Genomic DNA, 20,728 nt, shown 5'->3' on the forward strand with positions numbered 1-20,728 from the left:
GTACAAACAAACGAAAGGGACCAGCATGGGAGCCACCTGTGCTCCCAGTCTAGCGTGTTTATACGTAGCGGACTTTGAGACAAAACATATTTTTAACCCCATGGCGCCATTCTTTGAAAACATCCAAAAATGGTCTAGATTTATAGATGATATTTTCTTCATCTGGCAAGGAGACAGAGAGGAATTAACACAATTCATCACCTGGCTTAATTTGGGGGATGAAAACCTAAATTTCACTTCCACGTACAGCAACGAGGAGTGTGACTTCCTAGATATTAAAATAAAAAATGTGGAGGGGGTCTTAGGAGTGGAACTCTTCACAAAACCGACGGACCGCAATACAATGCTCCACTTCAATAGTCACCACCCGGCTACCCAAAAAAATAACATACCGTTCGGTCAATTTTTAAGGGTCCGGCGTAACTGCACTACCATGAAGGAGTATGATACACATGCGAATGCCCTAAAGAAAAAGTTTGCCGACAGAGGTTACCCAAAGAAAATGATAAAACAAGCCTACAAACGGGCAAAATATTACAATAGAGAAAGTCTATTTGAACCAAAAACTAGAACAAGCAATGAAACAAAACCTATTGTATTTGTGACAAATTTTTCATGTGTATCTAATAAACTAAAGAACTGCATTAATAGCAATTGGAAGTTGTTAAATGACCCAGGCGAAATGCCAATCCCCAAACCAATTTTTGCCTTTAGGAGAAACCGCACAATTAGAAATTGTCTAGTTAAAACATATCCCAACAAAATGAAAAGGAATTCGATCAGAACCCTAGATGGGTCAACACCAACAGGCAACTATGCCTGTGGTAACTGCAAAAATTGCCCCTCAATAATACCAGGTCCAAATATAGTCCTGGGTAAAACAACACACACATACAAAGAATTATTCAACTGCAGGACTAATAATGTCATATATTTGATCAATTGCCCTTGTGGCAAAGCGTACATAGGAGAAACCCAAAGAGAGATCAGGACAAGAATAACGGAACATAAGTCAGCCATCCGAACCAAGAAGCTAACAGCACCCCTGGTGGCCCACTGGATAGAAATGGGTCACACAGTGGAGGATGTACGGTGGTGTGTTATAGAACAAGTCAGTATAAACAAGAGAGGAGGAGACTTAACTAGAAAACGCAAACAAAGAGAACAATATTACATGTCCAAATTCAATTCCCACAAAATAGGTCTAAATAACAAAGAGGAATGGGAAAGAATACTGTAGCATAACTAAGTGTTCATACTAAAGTCCAGACAATAGCAGCTAACACGAGAATTGCGTAATATGCAGGGATCTGATAAATGGATAAATGGATAAATCTTACAGAACCAGTACAAACACCAGTGCCAATATACATTCAGCCATTGGAATAACTATCCCTTGCAGTAAGAAACAAATAATAGGGTCAGTAACCTAAACTCTATGTCATAACAACATAAAATGATATTTTAATTAATGAGGACCATTATAACAGAACTAACTGATAGGGGCTTCGCGTCCCCAATCCAAGATGGTGAGGATGACCAGGGGATACGAAACGTGAAACAGGCAAATTCGGTGTTCGAAATAGGCAATTGCTGTAATATAAATAACGTGAGACACAAATAATAGCATTCAAAAGATTTAGGAATAGCCAGGGACCCTAATACGGAACTATAAAGCGAGGTGGGTAACAACAAAAGATCCCCCGTTCCAAGATGGCGACCGCGAAACGAACGCGTAAAATCCAATCGGGTCTTAAACCCAGTCCGATATAAAACATGAAATAGGTGTACTCGCTTAATTACAGAAAAGAAAAGCGAAGACACAGTGTAAAAAAGAAAAAATAAAATAAAAAAAACACGGTACGAAAATATATAAAAATAATACACACATTCTACAGCGAACACGGCAAAATAACCCAGCAGAGCCCCGTAAATAAGATAAATAAGGTGTACACTCATCAGTATGAGAAAATAAGTATAGGGAGACCATATACAAATAAGCTTAGCATAACAATGCCAATAAAGAATAAGGTTTAAAACCCATTAAAAGATGGCGGCCACATTAGGGTCACCAAACCAGTGCACCGGCAAATAACAACCAGGTGTAACTAATGAGACAGATAATGAGCCAATCCCTGATGGTATAAATACCAAACAGAAGGAAGTCTCATTAGATCGAGAAGACTCAAGAGGCAAGGAGGACGCCACGCAGTTCAGCTCCCGCTACAAAGTAAGTAGAGACAGGGTGATGATCGCGCTGATAGGGAAAGTAGGTTTTTTTTTAAAAATAAACAGACAATTATGATATAGCCTGAATATTTATTCTTTCTCAGAAGAACAAGCCAAGTTAAAAGGCTTCAACTTAAAGTTCAACATCCCCAAGAGTGAAGTAAACTAAAAGTAACTCCAAACATCTATTGAGGTAAGAACTGTAAGATAAATGGGACTCATTTACTTAAGGGTAGTGGTAATAGAGAAACACTAACAAAGATTATCCCATCCCTAGACGGAGCAGGGGAGAGAAGTATCCAACACACAAAAATAAGGGAGCTCCCAGAGGCGTCCTCCTGACAACCAAAATACAAGTGGAAAACAAAACCGGTGAGGAGCAGACAGACCTACCTCCCAATAAATGGCCTTAAGAGGGATTAGTTTTTTTTAAAAAAAAACAGACTGCTAGTCAAAGTAAATAGCAAATATATATATATTATAGGTTAAGAATGAACCAAGCCTTTTTATAAAAAACGGAAAATTTTTAGAAACTTGGACCTTCATAGCCAATAGGTGCAGCAGGGACTGGCTCCTGCTAATTATAGAAACTGCACAAGCCACCCTGATCATAGAGAAAATAGAATTAGACGAGATGGAAAAGAGATTAAAAGATAACACCTCAGTAGAGGACGCAAAACAAAAACTGGAAGAGATCCAACGAGATCTTGACGGATATAAGGATTACTTGATCAACAAGAAAAGTAATAAATTTAAGAAAGATTTAAATCAGTATAAACAGGAGCTAGTATATCCCTACATACAAAAAGATTATTTTGATAGGCCCAGGGAAGATCGGTCTAATAAAGGCAACTGGCAAACTAACAAACGCCAGGGCCCCAGACGAGGGGTAACATTCTCTGACACATCGTACACAAGTAGTGACTCAGAGAATGAGACAGCAACAGGGAACCAGACTGACACAGAAGGAGACCGACCTAATAAACAAACAAAAGACAGTCTAGATTTTTTAGACAGGCGCAAGGGAAATCAAAATCAAAACCCAACCCCGAGAGGACGGGGGAGAGGGAGAGGCAATTATCAGACCAACCAGGGCCAACAACGTCCCTACATGAGAACGAGAAGTCAAAAGACATGGGATTAGAACATGATACAAAAGCCCCAATAATAAATTTAGCAAATAGGGACATGACCAAGGAAGAAATTAGTCTATTAGAAAAAGGACTGGGCTATGCCATAGCAGGACCACCAGACAGATTTACCTTAGAAAGGGACTTACAACAGTTGATAAGAAAAATTAGATTACAAAAATATTTTGAAGGCAAAGAAAGAATGCCTACAGACAACAAATCTGGCCTACGCCCAAAGTCGTTATGGACCCCACTGAGTTCCATGGTTAACAAAAATGTAGACACCTTTGAAAGGGTTATAACAAGAGGACTTGAAGAAATACTGAACCAGAGGTTGTGGATAAAAAACAATCTAAGCCTGGAAGAGAAAAAGGCATTAAATAACCTGGAAAAAGATGATAGTATTACTATCAAACCCGGAGACAAGGGGGGCAGTATAGTGGTACTAGAGACAACGGACTATGATAAGAGGATGCACTACCTCTTAGATAATCCAAACCACTACACAAAATCTAATATGACAGAATGGCAGAACCTAGGAAAACGGATAAAAAGCCTACTCGTATTAGCCAGAGAAGACGGTGTAATCAATCAGGAGGAATTTAATTTCCTCAACAATGAAAGCCCAACAATCCCAGCGATCTACGGGTTACCAAAAGTACACAAGGACATCAACAACCCACCCATGAGACCAATTGTCTCAAGTCTGAATTCCCTTACAGAACCACTAAGTAAATATGTGGATAAATTCATCCAACCGTTGGTTACAATACAACCAGCATACATAAAGGACACGACAGAAATGATTAAAAAAGTAGAAGGAACAACATTCAACCCCAGCACCGAATGGATGGTGACGCTTGATATAGAAGCGCTCTATACAAATATCCCCCAAAATGACACCATTAAAGTAATCAAAAAGTTACTGCTAAATGGGGAGGAAGACCTATCAGAGCACTCTATATTCATATTAGACTGTTTAGAACTCATCCTTAAAAATAACATCTTTCTATTTAAAGAAAATATGTACAAACAAACGAAAGGGACCAGCATGGGAGCCACCTGTGCTCCCAGTCTAGCGTGTTTATACGTAGCGGACTTTGAGACAAAACATATTTTTAACCCCATGGCGCCATTCTTTGAAAACATCCAAAAATGGTCTAGATTTATAGATGATATTTTCTTCATCTGGCAAGGAGACAGAGAGGAATTAACACAATTCATCACCTGGCTTAATTTGGGGGATGAAAACCTAAATTTCACTTCCACGTACAGCAACGAGGAGTGTGACTTCCTAGATATTAAAATAAAAAATGTGGAGGGGGTCTTAGGAGTGGAACTCTTCACAAAACCGACGGACCGCAATACAATGCTCCACTTCAATAGTCACCACCCGGCTACCCAAAAAAATAACATACCGTTCGGTCAATTTTTAAGGGTCCGGCGTAACTGCACTACCATGAAGGAGTATGATACACATGCGAATGCCCTAAAGAAAAAGTTTGCCGACAGAGGTTACCCAAAGAAAATGATAAAACAAGCCTACAAACGGGCAAAATATTACAATAGAGAAAGTCTATTTGAACCAAAAACTAGAACAAGCAATGAAACAAAACCTATTGTATTTGTGACAAATTTTTCATGTGTATCTAATAAACTAAAGAACTGCATTAATAGCAATTGGAAGTTGTTAAATGACCCAGGCGAAATGCCAATCCCCAAACCAATTTTTGCCTTTAGGAGAAACCGCACAATTAGAAATTGTCTAGTTAAAACATATCCCAACAAAATGAAAAGGAATTCGATCAGAACCCTAGATGGGTCAACACCAACAGGCAACTATGCCTGTGGTAACTGCAAAAATTGCCCCTCAATAATACCAGGTCCAAATATAGTCCTGGGTAAAACAACACACACATACAAAGAATTATTCAACTGCAGGACTAATAATGTCATATATTTGATCAATTGCCCTTGTGGCAAAGCGTACATAGGAGAAACCCAAAGAGAGATCAGGACAAGAATAACGGAACATAAGTCAGCCATCCGAACCAAGAAGCTAACAGCACCCCTGGTGGCCCACTGGATAGAAATGGGTCACACAGTGGAGGATGTACGGTGGTGTGTTATAGAACAAGTCAGTATAAACAAGAGAGGAGGAGACTTAACTAGAAAACGCAAACAAAGAGAACAATATTACATGTCCAAATTCAATTCCCACAAAATAGGTCTAAATAACAAAGAGGAATGGGAAAGAATACTGTAGCATAACTAAGTGTTCATACTAAAGTCCAGACAATAGCAGCTAACACGAGAATTGCGTAATATGCAGGGATCTGATAAATGGATAAATGGATAAATCTTACAGAACCAGTACAAACACCAGTGCCAATATACATTCAGCCATTGGAATAACTATCCCTTGCAGTAAGAAACAAATAATAGGGTCAGTAACCTAAACTCTATGTCATAACAACATAAAATGATATTTTAATTAATGAGGACCATTATAACAGAACTAACTGATAGGGGCTTCGCGTCCCCAATCCAAGATGGTGAGGATGACCAGGGGATACGAAACGTGAAACAGGCAAATTCGGTGTTCGAAATAGGCAATTGCTGTATTATAAATAACGTGAGACACAAATAATAGCATTCAAAAGATTTAGGAATAGCCAGGGACCCTAATACGGAACTATAAAGCGAGGTGGGTAACAACAAAAGATCCCCCGTTCCAAGATGGCGACCGCGAAACGAACGCGTAAAATCCAATCGGGTCTTAAACCCAGTCCGATATAAAACATGAAATAGGTGTACTCGCTTAATTACAGAAAAGAAAAGCGAAGACACAGTGTAAAAAAGAAAAAAGAAAAAAAAAAAAACACGGTACGAAAATATATAAAAATAATACACACATTCTACAGCGAACACGGCAAAATAACCCAGCAGAGCCCCGTAAATAAGATAAATAAGGTGTACACTCATCAGTATGAGACAATAAGTATAGGGAGACCATATACAAATAAGCTTAGCATAACAATGCCAATAAAGAATAAGGTTTAAAACCCATTAAAAGATGGCGGCCACATTAGGGTCACCAAACCAGTGCACCGGCAAATAACAACCAGGTGTAACTAATGAGACAGATAATGAGCCAATCTCTGATGGTATAAATACCAAACAGAAGGAAGTCTCATTAGATCGAGAAGACTCAAGAGGCAAGGAGGACGCCACGCAGTTCAGCTCCCGCTACAAAGTAAGTAGAGACAGGGTGATGATCGCGCTGATAGGGAAAGTAGGTTTTTTTTTTAAAATAAACAGACAATTATGATATAGCCTGAATATTTATTCTTTCTCAGAAGAACAAGCCAAGTTAAAAGGCTTCAACTTAAAGTTCAACATCCCCAAGAGTGAAGTAAACTAAAAGTAACTCCAAACATCTATTGAGGTAAGAACTGTAAGATAAATGGGACTCATTTACTTAAGGGTAGTGGTAATAGAGAAACACTAACAAAGATTATCCCATCCCTAGACGGAGCAGGGGAGAGAAGTATCCAACACACAAAAATAAGGGAGCTCCCAGAGGCGTCCTCCTGACAACCAAAATACAAGTGGAAAACAAAACCGGTGAGGAGCAGACAGACCTACCTCCCAATAAATGGCCTTAAGAGGGATTAGTTTTTTTTTTTAAAAAACAGACTGCTAGTCAAAGTAAAAAGCAAATATATATATATGCTTTTCCTTTACATTACAGTACTGAAGTGGTTAAATTCCATAGACTCTGAGGAAAGATCAAGAATATTGCCTGTAAAGAAATCCCATATAAATGAAGGGAACGAAAAACATGGGCAGACGCTAAACGAACCCATAAGATTCAAAAAGATCCAGGGAATACTACCTGGGTAAGTTGAGTAACAGATACGGTGGGACCCATAGAGTTAAGGGAAAAGAATTTTAACCCAGGCCCCGGTGCCGTAACAATGGGACTCAGTAGCAAGAATCATGCAGATACAATTAAAAAATCTGTGACAAGAGTATGTAACAGGACTGTCCAATACAGCAAATGAAAATTGAGTCAGCCAAGTAATTTAGCTGTAAGGTAACATCTCCATACTACCATGTAGCCCAGGAAGTAATTAACCTATAAAAATGGAAAAACATAACAATAGAGGTGTAGTAGATCTCGAATTGTGCTGTGCAGAAGAGAATGTATAGGTTACCAAATACTAGGTTCAACTAATGATGTAACAAGTAAATGTAATTGATGCTAATAGATGGGACCTAATGAAATGTATTATGATATATGTCTTTGTAGATGTGACCAATCAGGGAACGAGTCCTGAAGAAGGTGCAAGAATTTAAGAGGCACCGAAACGCCGCGTCGACAGTTTGTTCCTATAATTTGTGTTTCATTATCTTTGTACAAATATGGTTTTTTGGCAAAAATTCTTTTAAACAAACCCAAGAATGTTTTATGAAATGTGGTATTAATATTGTTTGTATAAAGTGACTATATATTGTGTAATGGTTTTTAATGCAACAACTTGTAGTACTATGACTTTTTAAAGAATTTTTTTTTGAATAAATGTATGAAAACTTTTAAATAAGTCTTTGTTTCATGTATGGTCCCTCTTGATACTAAAGGGTTGTTAGTTTATGTTGTAAATTTGGTAACCTAAATAACACTGCACAATCTGGTATACATAGAGGTGCCCACCCCCAGGGGGAAAGGCACACCGTGTAAGGCATTACAATCAGGTAAAGGCACCCTGTTTTTGTATAACTGTTGACCCAGTCCTTTTCCTGACAGAAAGGGTAGCTCCCTACTCATAACTTTTTCTGACACTTTGCGTAACCCGCATCACATCCTTATTGAGGAAGAAGTGTTTGTCCCTCATTATCCGGGATCAAGTGAATCTACAGGCTAAGATAAAGCATCACATCTCAGGGCATTACAAATATAAAGAACACAGTCCTGAAGATGGTCTCGCAGATGGATACATAAGAGACCGAAACGCCGACCATCGCCTTTTCCTACCAATAATTAATTTACAATTTTTATAAAAAAGGAAAGGTGTTAGCAGGACCTACAGTGTTATATATTGATGTAGTACGGATATTGCTGTGGGCCTGTTTTCATATTTGTATATACTTTTGCCTTTTTACCTTGTGATAAATTCAACCTTGGGACCATTGATTTGTCCTTACAATTGATTTTAATTAATCCGAATACCGATTTGAAATAAATTCCCTTGAAGGCATCGTCTACCTGTTCGTTTATATTTACCCAAGCCCTCAAGGGTAGTTTGGGTTGCTCACTCTCAAAACCTTAGTTGGAATGGGTCTCCAGAAGCAGGGGTTTTCCAAAACTGATTCCATATAAAAAATAAAAAAAAATTGCAGAGTTCGCCAGGTCCTCAGATATGCCCTAACCTCCTCTTAGCTACCCTACACTTTTGTTGAGCATCATGCGTTTACTTAAATTAACATGTGTCCCCCAATAGACTCTGTCTAAAGATGCGATTCACTTCATTTGACGTGTCACGCTATGCAGTATGTGGCTTAACCATCAGTGAGGCGGACTTTAAAACTGGGGACCAGGGTTCGAATCTTGGCAGGGACGCTCAAACATCCTGTGATTCTGAGCAAATCACTTAATCTCCGAGTGTCTAGAAATGAATATGTCCTTCTCTAATGCAACTGGTGCTCATGTAAAGCGCTCTGATACCTTCGGTGAAAGTTCGCGCTAAATAAAACTGCAACAAAAAAAACTATTTGCAGTACGGGACGTATTTACTAGGTAAGTGACAGTTATGCATCCTGCTTCGGAGGAACAAGCCAGTGATATTAGGCGTACAGGAGGTCCAGTAAGGCATGCAGATTTGGCATTGTGTAAGCCTGCAGAGAACGAGCTGCTATTAGCAGGTGTTGTACGCTCGAGGTTTATAAGCGTTGGACGCGCCGTTACACACATTGTCCGAGTTTCTTAAATAATTAAGAAACGTTGATACATTGATAAATAAATAACTCTGTATAAGTTATCATGAATGACCTGTTTTAAGCCACTGAAGCCACAGTCTCGTGCCAGTAATCCCGAGTAGCAGGTGTGCTGTCAGTCAACAATATGACTCACTTTATGTGACCGAGTTTGAGCTACTGGCGTTTGCCTTGGGACCTGCAGGCTACTTACCGGTGACTGCAGCAGCTGCATCAGGGAGCAGAGGGACATGGCTCCAGAGCAGTAGAGAAAGATCTATAGGATACGATTAATAAGGTGGTAGAAGAATGGAAAACAAGGAAAATGAATGGCATGTGAATGACGAAACACGACTAACACATATAAATGACGCTAATAAAAGAAAAATATAACGTGAAATAAGAACATGTCACAAATAATATAAACAACAATAATATTAAGAAAAGTATAAATAGTAGTACCAACCGTATAATAATAAAAAATATTTAATATTACTATTTTTTGTTAGTAGTGTTATTGTAATGATTATAGATATTGTTATTTTTACTCTTTTAAGAAAATGCACAAGAATAAGTGTAGGAGTCCAGTTTTTTTGGAGGACATTCTAATAAATATATTTAGGGCCTTACTTAGAGTTTGGCGGAGCAGGACATTTGCAGTATGTGAAGGATGTTGAAAAGCCACTGACACAGATGGTATTGCTAGGGTATCCAGTCAAAGGTAAGGAATCTGCAGCTAGATGTCTCTACCAGATGGACACATTACTTACCTTCAGTAACGCCCTTTCTGGCACAGACATGATCTGGTCGCAGATTACTCACCAACCCACCCATCCTCCCTGCACTGAGGACAGGTTTCTAAGAGCAGAGCTTATCCCTTTCAGGACCCTAGTTGTTCGGAAACACACCAGTCAGTGCACTTCATGGCTCTGCGCTTCTGGTGTGGAAAGTTGTGAAAAGTAACTGACGTTACTGCGCTGAGGTGGTGCTTATATAGCTAACGCGGAACGCACAACAGCGCTGATGATGCCAACAATGTTGCATGGAGCCGACAAACGCCACCTACCAGCGCATAGGGGTATTTCTAGAGGCACAATCTTCCGGATTCAGTCTGGCGTCTGAGAAATTCAAAGGTGAGGAATCTGCAGCTAGATCATGTCTCTACCAGATAAGGCGTTACTGAAGGTAGGCAACTTGTCCACTAGGGATTTTCAAGTTTTACGATTTAGCATTTATCTGCACTTCTGTATTGGAATATCATGGCATTTCATTGTATTTTCATCTATACCACAATTCAACTATTCTGTAGTAAATATAGGTTTTGCATTATTTTTAATCTTGAATTCAGTTCTGTATTCTGCCTTTATTTTATTGTGTTTAACTCTGCTAACTTGTGTTTCTCTGATGAAAAGTGCAGTCTCTAACCGCTAGATCAAATAAAGACACTAGAACCAAATTAATTTGGTAAAATATTGGGGCAAGTAAATATTTATGTACAGGTGATTACTTTGGTTCGGATCCCACACAGTGAAGACCTGGAAAATTATTCCTGCATGTCACCACAGCAATTTTGGGCTATTACTTTCTGGGTTGGCCCATCTGTTTGGCCTAAAACTATGGCCACCATTACATGAGAAGGCATTGACCACATGATTGAGGTTTATGTGAAATATGGCATTCTTGCCCTGATATGACCCATTAAACTGATTGTTTAGATTGAATCGTTGATACCATCTTCGGTTTACCCCTTTAAAATACTAATTTTCATTAAGGAACAATTTTCAGATGTGGACTTATAATCATGTTGAAACAGGGTATGACTCTGAATGAATATACTTGTATCACATTGTACAGTTCAGTTCACTTTCATTTTTAGCTCTCAGCTGTCTTCATTATTGGTGATTGTTACACTAAACTATATGGGTAAACAAAGATACAATTGGTTCACAATTTGAAATGTCTCAGTTTTTGAATTCATAATAGCAAGAGTGTCACATACAGGTTTTCTTTGACGGGATATATATGTGTTAATGAAATGAGTCTCTTGGATCCGTTGTTCTAATTCCATTTTGTGATATTTGCCTGATCATTTTTATGCAACACAGCATGGACGTGTGCCAGGGTGCCCGGATTTATAGTACTCATTATAATCTATTAGGCTATGATCGCCCTATACTACATATGTCTTTTGCCTTCAATAGGGGTAAATTATTGGATCAAATCAATTAAGTACGTAAATTCAGTAACTTCTCACAAATTGGTTACTTTGGGGCATACAAAAAAGTTCAACTACCCTTTTTCACAATCGCACTTTCCCAGCAATCATTTCACCTGTCTGCCCTTATAATTGAGACTCAAATGTAAATTTGCTGACCACCTGGATTGATATTGGAAGGCAAACGGCACATACTCCAAATGCCATCTCTATAAAGCTCTTTTTTCATTCTGGCTACATGTGAATCTTGAGCGCTTTCTAAATGTTATTCCCACTAAATGCACTGGCTAAAAAGTATAAAATAAATAAAGGCTTAAAAGTCTAATGGACTATTGCCATTACCACCAACCATCACCAAGAAAAAAAAACTTCTTTACCCAGCAGTGTCAACATGAACTCAGCATGGCCACAGTAGTTGTAAACACTCTAATTTCTAGAAAGTGCTGAGACAAATTTATTCAGACGATTCAGCAAAATGTGAAAGTTTATTAACATTTCCATATAGTCCAAAAACTAAACTAGTGATACAAATTGGGCATAATAAATATCACATTACTTTTTATAATACAAATATTGAGCAGCTATAAAGTGGAGGTGACAAACTGAACTTTGGCAGAACAATTATTAACATTACATTTATTCTAGAAGTATTTTCAACAACTTCATTATTTTTATGACACTTTTTCAAATGCATTTGTACATTCTTTGAATGAAAGATAAATCTTACCTAAATGAATTTCACAACATATATTGGATACAATAATTCTTATAGTTCCCCACCAGGTTTTCCTTTATTTTTGTCATACTAGTTCTTAGCGGTGGGTATAATACTTCATTCTGCCCACTGAATTGTCAAAATTTGGTGACTCCACATTACTCTTGTAATGCGGAATTCTGGCCAAAGTCCCCCAGCCGCCACATGGTGGACTTTTTTTCCTGTGAGACTCCAGAATTAGGAGCTGGTGAGCATGAGTGAGATTTGGCATCTCCAGGTGTGATTTTTTAACGCAGGCAGACATGAGAAGCCGTGGTAAGAAGTCTGCTTCTTGAGTAGTAGTACTTTTTTAGCTCGTGTGGTGGCAAAATCAACTCAAATAGCCATGCACTCTTGCACACCGCAAGGTACCGTTTACATTACATTTTTAGTGCTGCATGCGCAACAAGCAATAAATTGCAGTGCGAGCATGGCAATAACGTGCATATTTTTCACTGTTGGTGAATCTCTGCGGAATGTTCTTGAGTTTTTTTGGAACACTGGAATTTTGCAGATTTAAACTTTTGTGAGCTCCGCAAACCCCTACTAGTTTTCTCCTAAAGATGCCCTAAATCTCCTCCGGCAAAAATCTTAGAAGCCAATACAAGAATGAAGTAATTCTATCATGCCTAGGTACATCTAAAACCCCATTGATATGTACAGAGAGCACAGCCAATCCTAACGGAACCTCACACAATTAGAATAACAGAAGAAATACTCCACCTTATTATGCAGCTTTGCGGGATACGTTAATTAGACAATCCTGACCCTGCAACCCTATGTACTTAGGCAAAGTTAAGAATCCCATCGAATTGGTGGATCAAAAATAATACTAAACTGTTCTTTAACAATTACATGAAGGGATAAGAATATCATTAAAAAATGCAATCTAGCCAAAAATGGGCTACCTCTGCTTCGAAATAGGCAATCCCCTGGGAGTCATTTTCCAAAACCATGAAAACTCCTGACATAAGAGGACATGCATCTTTTTTCTTACAGCCTGTAATTACATTGTACCTTTTTAATTGAAGTAGCCTGAGGTAAATAGCTAGCTTGGTTGTGTTTGGATCATTTGTATTGGGTTTGCTCACTATTGTACTCTGTTTCAACTCTGACCTTAATTTTCTGCCTTTTTTCCCCAGTCGTCTGGAAATGTCTGGGTGACACATGAAGAAATGGAGAACTTGGCGACTTCCACAAAAACAGTCAGTGCAAAGTTATTTGTATTTTGTGTATCCTTGCACTTTGTTATAAACTTAGAATGGAAATACTTTAAAGCAACATTGATTTGAATTAATAATTTGGAGAGTGCCTTGATACGAATCAATACGACGTCCTGACGCTGAGTGGAGGCAACCTTAAACAAGTGGGAATTAGACTGTAAAAAGATGGATTTTCCTTTGTTTGAATGGTGGACTGGACAACCCAATATGTGTCCGGACAGGAAAGGCGCCAGCAGAAAACGTGCTGGTAGGTTTTTTAATGTATACAGCGAAAGAAAATTTGGTGACAAAAATGTCTCCTAAATTGTGAACCCCATCAGCGGAGAGAGGAGAAGTTCAAGGTTCTCTGCTCTCTAAGAAGAGGACGAGGGGAAGCTGTAGCCAAAAACGTGGATTTCTGTTTGGCAGTATTAAGATGCAGAATGTTGGCATTCATCCATATGGCATCTGATCTCATGCTGTCCTTGAACAGAGGTTGATGGAATGAAGGTCACTTCTGAGGTGTACACTGTTTGCACGTCATCAGCATAGGCATAAAATCGCCAATAGAAAATTGAATGAGGAAAGCAAGGCGGGCCATATAAATATTTAAAAAAGTGGGGATATGAGGTGATCCTTGAGGAACCCCGCATGAGACAGATTTTTGGGATCATTAAAAGGGAGGCTTGGTGACTGCCTGGGGCACCCAGTAAGAATGTTCAAAAGTCAATTCCTTACTAAATCTTTCATGCCAGTGTGCTTGAGACTGTGGATGAGAGTGAAATGATCTACTGTGTCAAAGGCTGCCAAAAGATCCACTAAAATAGGGAGTTTCGAACCATCAGCATCTTTTATTTGATGGATATCTTTGGTTGAGGTAATTCAGGCTGTTTCCATACTATGATAAGGATCGAAACTTGTTTGAAATGTTGACAGGATGTATTGAAATTCAACATAACAAAAGTTATTGGTTCACAATTTAATCAGTTAAATTTGCTGGGAAGAGGAGAGTAGAGGTGGGGCAGTATTTGGCTCTGTGGTTTCTGCAGAGGGTTTCTTCAGCACAGAAATAATTTCTGCTTTTTTCAGTGTTTGGGGACGTAGCCTGCTACTAACAAAACCTTGCACAAGCGTGGTAAGAAGGGAGTGGAAAGCCTTTTTGGTAAGTGTAGGTATAGAGGAGCCCAAAGAAATAGGAGAAGACATAGAACAGATTTTTAATAGCATAATTACTGGGGTTAGTGAGCAGAAGTGATTGTAGAGAACCACCACTTTGGTAGGGTTCTGGACATTCTCAAAGTGGGAATGATAGTAGTGAGAGCGGACCCATCAAACTTGTTCAGTGCATTTTGGGGAATTCTTGCCTATAAAGTTCTTTATCATAGGAGTTCCTCCTCCGTGGTCAAGTAATATGCAAAGTCTTTCAGCAGTATTAACATCTTGGGTATCTCAAAGGGCCCAAAACATACACCTGCAGGATTTACAGGGTATCTATCATATGCGTAGTGAGGTTCCGTGACAATTGTAAGTGATGTTTTCGACTCGCACGAATATGGTCGAGTCTGGTATCTATGAACCGCAAATGACGAGTTTAGTGGGTGTGTGTAGTTTCGTTGCGCTAACCTAAACCGTTCGTCTGTTATGTGGGTTATTCTATCTGTACCCACGGGTTCCATCTTAGATACGGCATCCATTTTGTCATCTTGCCCTCAAGTAGCCAGCGAACGGACGTTGTCCGCTTCGCGACCCTGGGACTCCCAAGATACTTGCGGAAGCCACATGTCCTTTGAAAATGTCTTTATGACGAGGGGGATGATACTGTAAGGCAGATGACCCCGCTCGAGGCCCATCTTGCCGTGCCGGTCTATTGTCTCAGCCGTGCATCTCATTAGGCACGTCCCTTTTGATGCCTGTAGCTCGCGTTTCCCGATACCTCCCTTTTTACACCCTTTCCAATTCCCCACTGTCTCCATCTTCCTCCACACCTGTCCTTGTTCCTTCTTCGATCTGTTTTACTGCCGATTGGAATGTACTAATGGTGGGAAGATGGGTTTATACAGTTGGGAACTGCCAAATGTTTCCGCACTTAAGTTCCGGACCTTGTGTGTATCAAAGTGACCGAAACGACCCCTCTGGGGGATAACTATGGGAACCAAGCCATAAACCTTTGTGTACCATGTAAACCTATGGGTAGATTGTGTATAAAAGGAGCGATCCACAGAGCCAATTTGAAGCAGTCTCCACAAGTAGCACATGTTGTACTTGCCGTGATTTCTGTGTTCCCTGCAGTAAATAAAGCTCGAATCTTTGACGCCGAAGGAAGTGTCCCGTGTCTCTGTCACTTGTACGCCGGAGCAGGTTACCCACGAAGGTTTCAGGTGTTGTTCCCTGACACCGCTGGGTCTTAAATAACCCAGTCCTTCAGTTGGCGCCCAACGTGGGGCTGCATCAGTGGTACCGGTCCAAGCCCGACGATCGTGAGGAACTTCGTGTGAAATCTCTGAGGGAAGGTGCACACCGCTTCATCGATCCTGTTGTCGAAATAAGTGGCCCGAAGACTTTTCCCGCGAAGATTCCCGCCTCCTGACGGCTGCGACGGACTGCTGCCCTGACTGTAGACCTGTTTTGGCGCCTGGCGTAGACCTTGTTATAGCGAGACGATTGACGGGCCTTCCTGGTGACGCCATTGATCTTTGAGTTAAGTATTTGTGGGTCGCTCCCAGTGTTCTTGGTTGTGGTTCTCAGTTGTTGCATGGTTCCATTGCATTTGTGGTTCTTGGTACTTTGTTGTGATATTTGACGACTGCAGACGCCAAAAACCGAGGGTTTTCGCTCTTTGCTGGGACTTGGTAAATCCCGTAACCCTTGAAGTTTGTGAAACTCGGCTAGTGTGCAAGATGCCTGGTCGTAGTACTTTGTTTAGTTGTTTCAGACGTTGTGGTACGGATTCCCGACTGGAGGACTCGTGTCCGATACCTCCGGTTGGAACTCCCACTTATGAACTGTATAGTAAGCACGGATTGGGCCTGATTACTTTTAATGATTACTGGATTCGGTATACTAAGAAGGATGGTGTCCTTAGTTGGCCACCTCATGGTAGTTTCGAGACTCCAATCTTAGATAATCTAGAGGCTAAATTATTTGCGAAAAAGTCAAGGCCGGCCATGTTTGATGCCTTTCGGTTGTGGCGTAAAGAAGCCCGACAGAAAGAAATCAGACAGACTAAACGAAATCAGAGAGATGGTGTTGCTACCATTGTAAAGAAAGCAGAGCAGTTTCAGCGTGATAAGGAGGATAAGGAAAAGGAAGTGTTCGATAGGCTACAGCGTATGTCCATAGATAAATGCTATCCTGCTTTGCCTACGGAGTCGGATAAAAAGGAAGAACCAGTTGAGGATCCTTTAATGTCTTATCTTCTGAAGTCACCACCTCCATATGTACAGGGTACCGCAGCTCCTGTGGTTCCCCCTGTACCTATTCTTCCACCTATTCCTCAGCCTGTTCCTCAACCTGCACCCGTTCTTCCGACTGTTCCTGCTCCTTTGTCTGTTGCTATCCCTACTGCTCCTCCACTTCCACATACTCCTACTCCCGCTACTGCTCCTGTTTTGTTAACTCCTGTTGTTGCCTCTGTTTCTACCTCTTCCCTTGTCAGTCCTGTGTCCTATACTTCTCCCTCTGTTCGTAGTCGTACTTCTCCTGTGGCGGCTAACTTCTTTCATTCTCTCGGACCTGTTCTTGGGTCCGCTGGTTCAGATGGTCCTCAGAGACGTAGTCAGCTTCCCGGTAATAGGGAACGCGCTTCGCTATATAATATGGCGATGGGTTGGATGACACATCCTCTTAGAAATCCACCACGTGTTGTACTCGATACGTTTTGTCAATTCAATATACCAACCCAAAGATACGTGTTCGAAGAAATGTGTAAGGTCCTTCGTGATCAGATATCTGCCGATGCACCTGACGAGGTGCTGTCCGCTTTGTCTGATCTACAGCTCCAGTTCTCGAATGGACTGATAGTGGATACTAACGTTCGACGTGCTGTTGAGCGGTTGCTATCTTTTCGTCCCACTCCTATACCTCAAGCTCTGTTTGTTGAGGACGTCGAGAGGCAGTTAGATGCGTCTGGTCAGTTTCCCATGCGGGAAGTTCCACCAGTGTGGATGCCAGGCGATCCTAATGCTAACCCCATTATTCTACCCTATTTCCAGAGAGTGTGGATACATCTCCCATGGAAACGATCAGAAGTGTTACAGGTGAAGCAATCTTTGCCTGACCCTCGCAAAAATCCTACAGGGTATTACAAGGAATTATCGCAGCTCGTAGATGCTATGATAATGAACCTTGCTGATATTGATATGCTGTTCGGCAATGTCGTACCGCAACCAGTATGGGCTAAAATCCGTCAGGAAAATCATCCGAATGAACTAAAGGTGATTGGGCTGCCATTGTAGTGGCAGATGGTCGACAAACTGGTGGTGCTAAACCCGAGCAGTTGATTGCTGCTCTTCCTCAACGAATAATTACGCTAATGAAAACTCTTATGCCAGCTATGAGGGTAAATTGGGACAAATTGTCGGCTTGTAAACAGAAGAAGGACGAGAGTGTCTCCGACTTTTTTACGAGATTCGAGGAGGCATTCATCGACCATAGTGGTCAGGATATGGGTACTGAGGGTGGCCAACGGTTGTTTGTGGATAAATTTGTCTCTAACTTATTGCCCGATTTGAGCAATAAATTGAAGAATTCAGAAAGTGCATGGGCTGTTTCTACCTCAGCTCAGATATTGGCCACAGCACAATATTATGAGAATAGAGAGAAAGAAGAGAATGACCGCGCTGATAAAAAGACGAAAGATCTTAAAACTAAAGTGTTGTTACAGCAAGCGTATCCTCCACGTTCGAATCAGAATGCTTCACAACAAAATAGATCGCAGTCGCAATCTAATCGACCACAATCTAGAAATGACTCCTCTTCCCAAAGATCCTCTTTAGGGTACAATCAGTGTGCCTATTGTAGACAGGAGGGTCATATAAAATTCAATTGTCCTGTTTTGAACGACCGTAATAGTGGTAATTTATCTAGAGGAGGTCGTGGTGGTTCTCAACAGACATCACGCGGTAGGGGTCGCGGTGTTCAAAATGATTGTTCAGATAACCAATCGAATTCTAATAACTGTTTTGATCAACGTGGATCTTCGCAAGGACGATCTGCGCAGTACAATGTAGATGATTATTACGTCGATCAGGGAACTGACGACAGTAATTACTAGGACAGCCGTAGACAAGGAGAGGGAGTGGTATCAGTTCCGGTTGATCAGAGAGGGCCTTACGTCGCAGTTGCTACATCGGGCGTCGTTGAGCCTTTTCTGTTGGACACTGGTGCAGCGAAAAGTTCCATTATGCATTCGAAACTCCCTGGCGCACCTTTGTCTGGCTTAACAAATGTTTCCGTTGGATTTTCTGGCGCCCCCGTTAGCAATCCAGTTTCACGCCCTTTGCCTCTTACCATTGGGCCACGTGAGCTTGAAGCACCGTTGATTTTGACTACTGGTTGTGGTGAAAATCTCTTGGGTCTGGATTTGCTAAAACGTTTGTATGCAACTCTATATTGTTCTCCTGCGGGTGTAAAGCTTACGTTGGGAGAGAAGGTTGTCTCTCCCATGTACTTGTCTCTTGATAAGCTTCCACCGGAATTGAGTTCCCTTCCTGCATCTTTGTGGGCAACAGGTCCCAATGATGTGGGCCTGCTTGACATCTCCCCTTATGTTGTTCAGTTGAAATCCAATGTGCGATTGCCACGTATTCCCCAGTATCGTATTTCTCTTGATGGTGAACGAGCACTGTTGGCGATCATCTATGATTTGATCGACAAAGACGTTATTGAAGAGACTCGGGGAAACGTGTGCAACAGCCCTGTACTGCCTATTTTAAAACGTACTGATCCTTCAAAACCACCTGTTTATCGTTTTGTTATCGATTTACGGGAGGTTAATAAAATTGTGATTCCTCAGTTCCCTGTTGTGCCTGACATCACGGCGCTACTGACTCTGATTCCAGCATCTGCGTCTTGGTTTTCGGTGATCGACCTGAAGAATGCGTTCTTCAGCATCCCGATTGCAGAAGAGAGCAGAGACCTTTTCGGTTTCTCTCTTGGTGGACGCAGCTTCCGGTTTAAACGCGCTCCTCAAGGCTACTGTGAGAGTCCATCGATTTACAGCCAAGCCTTGAAGGGTCAACTGGATGCGTTTACGTTGCCGGCTGGTGCGGCCTTAATACAATATGTTGATGACTTATTGGTGGCTGCGGATACTCAGGACATTTGCAAAATTGCTACGGTGTCGTTGCTTCAACATCTCTGCGACTTACATCACAAGGTGTCACCTTCTAAACTCCAATATTGTTGTCAAGAAGTAACCTATCTAGGTCACTTATTGTCAAAGGAGGGAAGGCGGTTGACCCCAGAAAGAATTGCAGCAATTGCGCGAATGACTGTGCCAGCAACACAAAGAGATGTGCGTGCCTTTCTAGGTATCACGTCGTACTGCAGGCAATGGATTCCAAATTTTTCATTGCTAGCGAAACCATTGGTGGCTCTTACGTGCAAGGATGTTTCTACTCCTTTACCATGGACGGAAGAATGTCAGAAAAGTTTTTCTGAACTGCGTGACTCATTGTGTTCGGCTCCTGTGTTAGGTACTCCTGACTACAGTAAGCCATTCACGTTATATGTTCACGAGAGGGAAGGTTGTGCTTTGAGTGTCTTAACGCAACCTTTTGGTGGTAAGCAACGTCCATGTGCATATTTTTCCTCGACCTTGGACCCGGTAGCTAGAGCATTGCCGAGTTGTCTGAGAGCAACAGCGGCAGCTGCGGTGTCCATCCGACAATCAGCAGGATTGGTCATGGATAATATGCTTACGGTGATGGTTCCGCATGCAGTCGACACTCTCTTAAATCGTACGAAAACTCAGCACTTGACAAGTGCGAGGTTGTCCGGATATGAGTTGACGCTTCTGGCAAGTCATATTCAGATAAAACGTTGCAATGTTCTGAATCCGGCGACTTTGTTACCCATTAGTACAGAGTCAGATGAAATAGCAGCCCACGACTGCTATTTGCGAACAGAGGAGGAAACAAAAGGTCGAGTGGACCTTAAAAACACTCCTTTAGAAGATCCAGATGGAACACTGTATGTAGATGGTTCGTGTTTTAAATTGCCG

The 20,728-nt window shown here is 41.0% G+C and overlaps 1 protein-coding gene across 1 annotated transcript in view; it reads left to right on the forward strand.

Annotated features, from left to right (window-relative positions):
* PPFIA4 (PPFI scaffold protein A4) overlaps nt 1-20,728 on the forward strand; it is a 2,319,747-nt gene that overhangs the window by 1,371,199 nt on the left and 927,820 nt on the right. The window contains exon 21 of the mRNA XM_086923084.1: nt 13,447-13,509. Coding sequence (XP_086779210.1) covers nt 13,447-13,509 — 63 coding nt within the window. The remainder of the gene's footprint in view (nt 1-13,446; nt 13,510-20,728) is intronic.

Source organism: Lissotriton vulgaris, chromosome 5 (assembly GCF_964263255.1).
Source record: "Lissotriton vulgaris chromosome 5, aLisVul1.2, whole genome shotgun sequence".
NCBI classification, from domain to species: domain Eukaryota; kingdom Metazoa; phylum Chordata; class Amphibia; order Caudata; family Salamandridae; genus Lissotriton; species Lissotriton vulgaris.